The 8,760-nt window shown below is 33.3% G+C and overlaps 1 protein-coding gene across 3 annotated transcripts in view; it reads left to right on the plus strand.

Annotated features, from left to right (window-relative positions):
* The window catches only part of LOC148948662 (solute carrier family 25 member 32), a 90,701-nt gene extending 82,166 nt beyond the window's left edge, over positions 1-8,535 (plus strand). For all 3 annotated transcript variants that reach the window (XM_089094570.1, XM_089094569.1, XM_089094568.1), the window contains exons 7-8: positions 3,604-3,749; positions 8,351-8,535. In XM_089094570.1, the coding sequence (XP_088950696.1) occupies positions 3,604-3,749; positions 8,351-8,483 (279 nt within the window). In that variant the 3' untranslated portion in view covers positions 8,484-8,535. The remainder of the gene's footprint in view (positions 1-3,603; positions 3,750-8,350) is intronic.
* The last annotated feature ends 225 nt before the right edge of the window (positions 8,536-8,760 follow it).

Here is an 8,760-nt window from a genome sequence, read left to right on the forward strand (position 1 = left end):
AGGAATTTTGGTACTTGTTTATTATGCGCCACTCACTCAAGTTTACGCTGCGTAAAATTCGAGAACAAACCGTTTTTTTCGTCAGTTTCTTCTTTACTTTATTAATAAATTTGGGCTATAGATTTGCACATTAGGGGGGGGGGGGAGTATAGCGGCTCTGCATGCAAAATGTTTTTGGTACAATTATTCTGTATATTAGATAGATAGATAGATAACTGTATTTTAAAGCCAAATATACGGCCATGAACACAGTAAAATAACATAAATGAAAGGCACAAATAACATAAACTTTGATCAATAATCATAATAAAAAATTTCAATGAAACACTACATTAATCTAACAATATAACTTAATGTTTGGAAAAACGTTCATTTAAAAAAAAAACTTGGAAAAAACACTTAAATGAAACATTACATTTACTTTATACTGGGTGTTTTTTTTTTTTTTTTTTTTTTTTTTTTTTTTTTTTTTTTTTTTCAACAAAATCTCCAGATACCTCGCTATTCTTCTGTAAATTTTTCAGTGGCCGTATACCTAGAAAGAATTGTTTTCTGACTTCGAACTATCCAAATTCTTTATTTTCCTTCCCCCTGTGTGCAAATATATAGCCCAAATCATGTTTCCCATATATTCTGTCACTTGTCGTTGTCTTGTCTTGCGCTAAGCGGAAAAAAAAAAACAACGAAGAAACTGGTTTTGTTCTCGAGTTTTACAAATCGTAAACTTGAGTGAGTTGCCCATAGTACATAAGTACCAAAACTCCTTTCCCCTATGGAAATTAAAAAAATAAAACTCAAATAAAATTCTTAAATTTGGAAAGCCTCCTTTTCACGGGGTGAGGGGAGTATTTACCGGGGAGTAAAGTATTTGACAGTTTGAAGTAAAAAAACAATTCTTTCTAGGTATATATCCACTAAAGAATTACAGATGAATACTCGGGTATCTGGAAATTTTGTTGACTTAAAAAAAAAGTATAAAGTAAATGTAATGTTTCGTTTATGTGTTTTTTCCATGTGTTAAGTTTTTTTTTTTTTTTTTTTTTTTTTTTTTTTTTTTTTTTTTTTTTAGTATTAAGTACTTTTATTAGGTTAATGTACTGTTTTATGATGATCGCTGATCAAAGTTTATGTTATCTGTGCCTTTCATTATTTATGTTATTTTACTGTGTTCATGGCCGTATATTTGGCTTTAAAATACACTTATTTATCTATCTATCTAATATGTACCAAACACATTTTGCATGCAGACCCGCTATACTTTACCCCCCCCCCCCTTAATGTGCAAATATAAAGCCCAAATTTATGTCTAAAGTAACGAAACTAAAGAAACTAACGAAAAAACGGTGTGTTCTCGAATTTTACACAGCGTAAACTTGAGTGGGTGGCGCATAATACACAAGTACCAAAATTCCTTTCCCCTACGGATATTAAAAAGATAAAACTCAAATATAATTCTCAAATTTGGAAAGCCTTATTTCCATGGGGTGTGGGGGGGGGGGGGGTAAACGCCGAGAATTGGTTATAATTATGGCTACAGTCCATTAATAAGCTTACCTTTACTTGACTAAATTTGCAGTTGCTAGTTGGTTAGAATGTCAATATTGAGAACTGACTTTTTTTCCAGAATTTCGTAAATATTTTTATTTAAAAGAATTAAAATGTCCGTGAAAAAGGAGAATGGGGCTTTGACTTTAAATTATTTGAAAAAAACTACGTTTTCTAAAGAGTTAAAGAGGCTGAGTTAAACGGTCGACCATTAAAATGTACGGGCTGCCTTCCCCCAAACCCCCTGATTTCGCAGGCTGTAAATAAAAAAAAAAGTTTTTACAACTGTAATTAAGGAGCGACCATAAATTTTAAAACGAACAAAAATTATTCCGTATATGAAAGAGGCTGTGCCCTCCTCAACGCCTCGCTCTTTACGCTAAAGTTTTTATTTTAAAAAAAAGAGTTGTGAGAAAGTCAAACTTTAGCGTAAAGAGCGAGGCGTTGAGGAGGGCACAGCCCCTTTCATATACGGAATAATTTCTGTTCGTTTTAAGATTTAATGTCGCTCCTTACTTTCAGTTTAAAAAACTTTTTTTTTATTTAAAGGTTGCGAAAGCGGGGTTTGGGGGCGGCAGCCCCCCAACTGTGCCTCCTAATCCCTGTACGTTTTAAGGTTCGACCTTGTAACTCAGCCTCTTTAACTCTTTAGAAAACGTAGTTTTTTTTCAAATAATTTCTGCACGTTTTTGTACAGTTTATTACTTATTATTGCTTGATTAACTGTTAGATGATTGTGTATTATTCTTTTCTTTCTCGACAGGGTGTTTTAAGGGTCGATCTTGTAACTCAGCCTCTTTAACTCTTTAGAAAACGTAATTTTTTTCAAATAATTTATATAAAAAATTTTCTCTAACGGTGAATCGAACCCGGGTTGTCCGCCTGCCAGTTAAGAGTCCCGAACGCTGGACTAGACAGGCACAGCTTTATTTGTTTTTAGTGATGCGAATCTATTTTTGAAGCAAGCAAAACTTGATATTTGGTTTTTGGAAAACAGGGAAGGAGTGATCAGATTGAGCTGAAATTTCGAGGATAAGATCCCAGGCCTCAGGAAAGCTTATCCTCTAAATTTCAGCCCGATCAGACAACGTTAAAGGGGGGTTGTTGTGGGAAAAATTAACATGGGCTATTATAGGAAAACGAGGTTTTTCGTAAATGTAAATTCGGGGGATAATTTTTTCGGTCTGAAAATATCAAAAGGCCCTAACAGGTCGAATTCCGCTTCGAATGAGTCCTCATTCACCCGGATCAGTTGCCAACTGTGGCCCGTAGGCGTGGATAAGAAAAAAAAACGAAATGAATTTTAAGTGGCTACATTTGGTTTTCTGAAAGGAGTGATCGGATTGAGCTGAAATTTCGAGGATAAGCTCCCGGGCCCTAGGAAAGCTTAACCTCTAAATTTCAGCCCAATCGGACAACGTTAAAGGGCTGTGGTGGGAGGGTCGAAACTTCCGGCCCAGTTTACCCCATGAAGATAAAGTCGGAGGAGGATGAAATTTTGCAAGTTTCTTAGTTTGAGCTTGGGCTACAAAATGCGATTACCGCCGTCTCTCTGCGACCTCTAGGACCTGAAATCGCTTAACATTGTGGTGGGTCGCCTCTTTATAGAGGCACAAGTGTGCCTCCTTGATAAGTACAGTGGCCTTTAGTCTTTTGTCATTTCCTTAATCGAGGACACCTCTGACATATCTGTAGGGTGGATTATTCCGACGCAGAATAGCATTCTAAACTATTTTTAGTGTCTAAATCTGAATATGGCAGATGCCAAATTTATTGGTCTTTTAATTTCAATTCTAGTAATTCTGCTTGAGAATGTGGCATAAAAACTGCTATAGTTAATCCGTGTGTGTGCCAAAACAAATTTGGAAAGATGGCTCTTTTTAGGCACAAATTTGTTCTCTTTAACTATTTTTCGTCTAAATTGTAAATATTTACCTATGCATTAAAAGGTAAATATGATACCTTTAAATATAATACCGCCAGTTTGACAAAAAGTTACCAAATTTGTTCCATATTTCCGGAAAGGGGAATGGCGTAAAAAATTTATTTTGCTTTCAGTCAACTATGGAGTACCTGAGTTTCGCTGCATTGTCGAAGCTAATAGCTGCTACTGCTACATATCCTTACCAAGTAGTTCGAGCCAGACTGCAAGATCAGCACAGAGAATACAGTGGTGCTTTAGATGTAATTAGAAAAACTCTAAGGTACGAAGGAATTCGAGGTCTTTATAAAGGTTTAGGACCGTACCTTGTTCATGTAACGCCCAATATATGTATTGTATTTTTGACCTACGAGTTTTTCACAGGAGAAAGAAGATGATTTTTGTGTAACCTAGGCTTTTCATATTTTGAATCTAGTATAATTTTAGCTATCTAATTATAGGTTTTTCTAATATTCTGTCACCGCGTGTTTTTTTATTCTTTCTTGTACGCTAAAGATAACAGTTTATCGGCGAATTCCTAAGAAAGATATTGTATTAGGCACAATTCAAACCTTTTTAATCTTGATATGGAGATGTTAGTATAGACAAGTTATAATTGACCCCCGGTAATCCGACAAACGTTTTGCGGGGCAGTATCAAACTATCGAATCTGTTGGAGTTTAGAGTTCTCCATAAGACCTACTATATTCAGGACTTTTCTACAGAAGAATACCTCGTTATCTGACAAAATACAAATCTAATGATAAGATTCTATACTTATGTTATACTGTACTCTGTTGTACAAATTATACTTCATTATGTATATCAGATTTAGTAAGTTAACCAACACAATAAGAGAGCTTAAGTTTTATTATAGAGTTAACGTCATTAATGCTATAGATCTTATAAAAAAAATATACTTTACATTAGGAAATTATTGTGTACAAACAAATGTACATGTGTACTAAAATCATCAGTAACTATGAATCAAAATCATAACATGAATCAATCAAATTATAAAATGCGAAAATTATCATCAGTTTTTTGGCTTTAACATTGCTGAAACGCGAGGTAGTTGCTCACTTGCGGAGTAGTTGTAATTACACCGTCGCCATCTTCCTGATTTATTTTTGCTGAACTAGGAATATCTTTACGTTCTCTTCGTCAGACATTTCATAAAAATATTTCCCTTTTTATCCATTCCACGGTGCCAGGTTTCCAAATCTTCTGGACTTGTGTGTTTCAGCAGCAACTTGCTCTGTTACTTCCGAAGTTACACTGATCTGTGGATAGTTGTTAGGAGTGGTGACTATATCTGGCCATAACGTTTTCCAAGGCAATGTACTAGTTGATCGAGGTAATAAATCTCATGATTGACAAGAATAAAAACTAAATCTTTTATCAAACTCTTATAGTTTTTCTGTTGGATGGTCTTTTGATATTTACTTCAGAAGTAGGCCACACCGGTATAATATGTAGTCATTTTCAAACAGCTATCAAAACAAAAAATCAATGCTTAAGCATTGAGCACAATAGCAGTGGCGCGTTCAACTTGTAAACTGTTCCATCATGTATTATCTACATTAGCGAAGATTGTCAAAATATATTCAATAACGATAGACATATCGGATTACAGGTGGTGCCTGGATTAGATAGAGACGGATTATCGGGGGTCCCCTGTATTTAGAAAGTCGAATCTGTGATTGAATTAAAAATTGCCAATTGTGTGTTAGGTAACCATGTTTTAAAATAAATTTTTTTGAGACAATGGTTATTAATTTAGTGCAAAATTTGAGTAACGGGAGTTGAATATAAATAATTGTATGTCTTTATATATATATATATATATATATATATATATATATATATATATATATATATATATATATATATATATATATATATATATATATATATATATATATATATAGATTCTTAGACCACACTGGCTATACATGACAAACGAAACTCAGAGAGGAGAGAAAGTAACAAAATGAAAAATAAAATCAAAAAGGGTGAAAAAACGAGGATTTTGTCAGCCAGCGAACCATTATGATCACAAAATATATGAAAATATTTCGAAACGGACCTCCGCAAAGTCGTCCTCATTGATAAACAAAAACAAAAAAGAGAAGAAAAAAAAAAACGAGAATCTAACCTTTCGAAGTTTCCTGTACAAAGACAGAATAGACACTGAAACTCACTCAAACACACTCACTTTCTTCTCTTTTTTGTTTTTGTTTAGCACTGAGGACGACTTGGCGGAGGTCCTTGTCGAAATATTTGCTTATATTTTGTCTTCTTCATGGTTCGCTGGCTGACAAAATCCTCGTTTTTTCACCCTTTTTGATTTTATTTTTCATTTTGTTACTTTCTCTCTTCTCTGAGTTTCGTTTTTCATATATATATATATATATATATATATATATATATATATATATATATATATATATATATATATATATATATATATATATATATATATGTATGTATATATATGTATATATATATACAGTTGTTTTACGCTATCATATTTCTTCTATACATTATATTTGAACATTTATGACTGTTGATCAATTCGTAAAAGTAGGATATGCTTTATTAAAATACATCTCGTATCGATAAATAGCTGGGGTAAAATCCCATTTATTTATGATTCTTTAAAAAATTAGTGTTGGTTGTAGTTAAGAATACTAGATACGTGCTAAGTTTTGTCTTTACTATTTTGAAGGTCAAATGAAATCAGATTTACTGTTACTTTTGGAACATAAATCTAATTATCTTTGTGATAAAGCTTGTTTTGTATGATCTGTAAAATTGAATATTATTAATGTCAGACTGAAAGTTATCGGAAACTTTAATCTTTTGTTAATAAAATCAGCTTATGAAATATGCACTTGCACTGAGTGTTGCTTATATGAAATAATCCGCTGCTCTTGGGTTCCTAAATAAATGAATTTATTTGGAATGTATTTAATGTTCCCACCAGTCAAAGAAAGAAATGGTAAGTAGTTCATCAGCTTTTGACTATGTTTGCGGAATGTTTAAAGTTGGATTAAAGCCCAATTGTTTGCGTAATTTATGGGTTTTTACCCAAAAGTTGAATGAATTGGACAAAAGAAAATAAAAATCGTCTCTTATTTTTTCAGGAACAAGAGAAATACAAAGGCTATATTATTCAACCAAAGAAGGGGGAAATAAAAAAAAAAATACTGATTGTCAGTCAAGTACTTGCATAAAGTCGGGCTCAAAATTCTTGTTCACAAGAAAGTAACAGTGGTCTATAAGCGCGTTTATAGATTATTTTCATATGCATCATTTTCATATTTCTATATATTTCACAGTATTAGTATTGATTTGCCATAGGCAAGCCATTACCCTTGTAAACGGAAATAAGAAATAATTTTTTTTTTCTGCTTATCAGAAAATTCGTGGATGTAAATTATAATCAAATAACGATCCGTGCAAACAGTAACAAATCGAAAAAAAAACTTTTGACAACTAAAAACACATTAGAAGTTATTAGCAGAAGAAAGTTTACATAATATCAGAAAGGGGAAAACACCCAAAAAGGGTGATTGAGATGAAACTTACAACCGTCAAATCCACCATATCCACTATATTATTTGTTCCTGAACCATTGGGAGAAAAACTCAAACTGTTAATGTTGAACTGCGTTGACCCCGAAACACAACTAATTAGAATATATCTGTGAATATCGGTATAGGTATACTTAGTATGTCATGTATATATGATTCAAAATTAAATAGACCTGAACCTGACCTAATAATAAAAAATAATTGCATCCGAATAGGTTATTTCTAGGTGGTGAGTTGTCGTCAGATCTTGAAACTAAAGTGGCGAAGTTTTTCAGTTAGTCTTCGTATGTTGACTGGTGAAAACAAAAAAGCAAAATGTGCACCAAAGTTTATCTAGCAGGAGGGACAAAAAAAAAGAAGAAATTACTAATTACAACTGTGTGAACTATGTTCTGCGGAAAGACGAACATTGAGGGGACGAGGACTTGGCGTTTTTATGTTTTAAATTTAGCAACAAATATATAACTTCTTACATTTCCTTCTTGAAATCTGATTGAGGAGCAGCAAATAGTTACGGAAGAACGGGAACAATTGTACCTAAACGAACCGTTATGCTCTATAAAAGCGCTTGAAAATTTGCGAATGCTTCTCATCATCCTTATCGTATCGGAGAGCGAACATATTCTGGGAAAGAAAATAATCTTTTAGATAGTATTAAAAGCAATTTCCTGTTCCTTGACCTTCCAGTGATATCCATCTCAAATATCTCATGCACTACGATATCTTTAATATCTTTGATAATCTCTTAAAATGTTGCGCGAAGCAATAGCTTCTCTCCATCTCTCAATGGTCAAAATCTTCAATCTACAAATACGAAACCCGCCGGCAAACGAAAAGCTCTTGCAGTTACGTTTAGTAATATCTTTTCTAGGCTATTCAGACGTGAATTAACTTGATTGGTGACGTGTCCACGTCTAATTATTGTCTATGAAATTTGAGGGACCAGTGTCAAGCCCATATAACGAACAAAACCCTACTGGAGAGTAGGTATGATATACCTTTGGACTTTTATTCCCATTGATCTTATGAACAGCAATGCCTTCCGACCTTTCAAGGACGTTTTGTTGTATGTTTCAATTTTCCTCCAGTAATGCTAAATCAGTTCAACTTGTTTGTGTCTGACAAGCTTAACAGGATTATGGTTCGAAACTTATTTGTCAATAATGATGACTAAACGGGAAAACCATGTAATGCCTTTGATTTGATTGTTTTTTCATGTTATTCTAGATTCTCATTTTGGGCCTATTTCACGCAGTAATTCATATATATATATTTAATTTTATAGGGGAGAAGGCGTTCGCGGCTTTTACAAGGGACTAATGCCGAATCTGTTACGGGTAACTCCTGCTACAGCAATAACTTTCGTAACATATGAAAACGTGTCAAAACTTGTGGCTAATTATAGGAAAGAAAGTTGAAACGGAATGTGATTTTATTGAAGATAATTTTACTACTCAATAAATCTTTTCTTGTCCACCTCGTTTTTTATTAAGCTAGACACCGAATTAAATTAGACATGTGTTTAAAATGAATGAAAGCTAGGGAGGAAAATTAAACCGTCAATAAAATAAAAACAGAGCCTTAGCTCTGGTTGAGCTAAGCATATCACTGCATCACCACTTTGACTTGAAATCGCAAAGATCTTTTGCTTTAAAAGTAAAATTTGGAAAGAGGGAGGAATTTTTACCAGTGTCT

This window comes from Artemia sp. Qi Xiang Cuo, chromosome 9, assembly GCF_049724085.1.
Source record: "Artemia sp. Qi Xiang Cuo chromosome 9, ASM4972408v1, whole genome shotgun sequence".
Classification (NCBI taxonomy): domain Eukaryota; kingdom Metazoa; phylum Arthropoda; class Branchiopoda; order Anostraca; family Artemiidae; genus Artemia; species Artemia sp. Qi Xiang Cuo.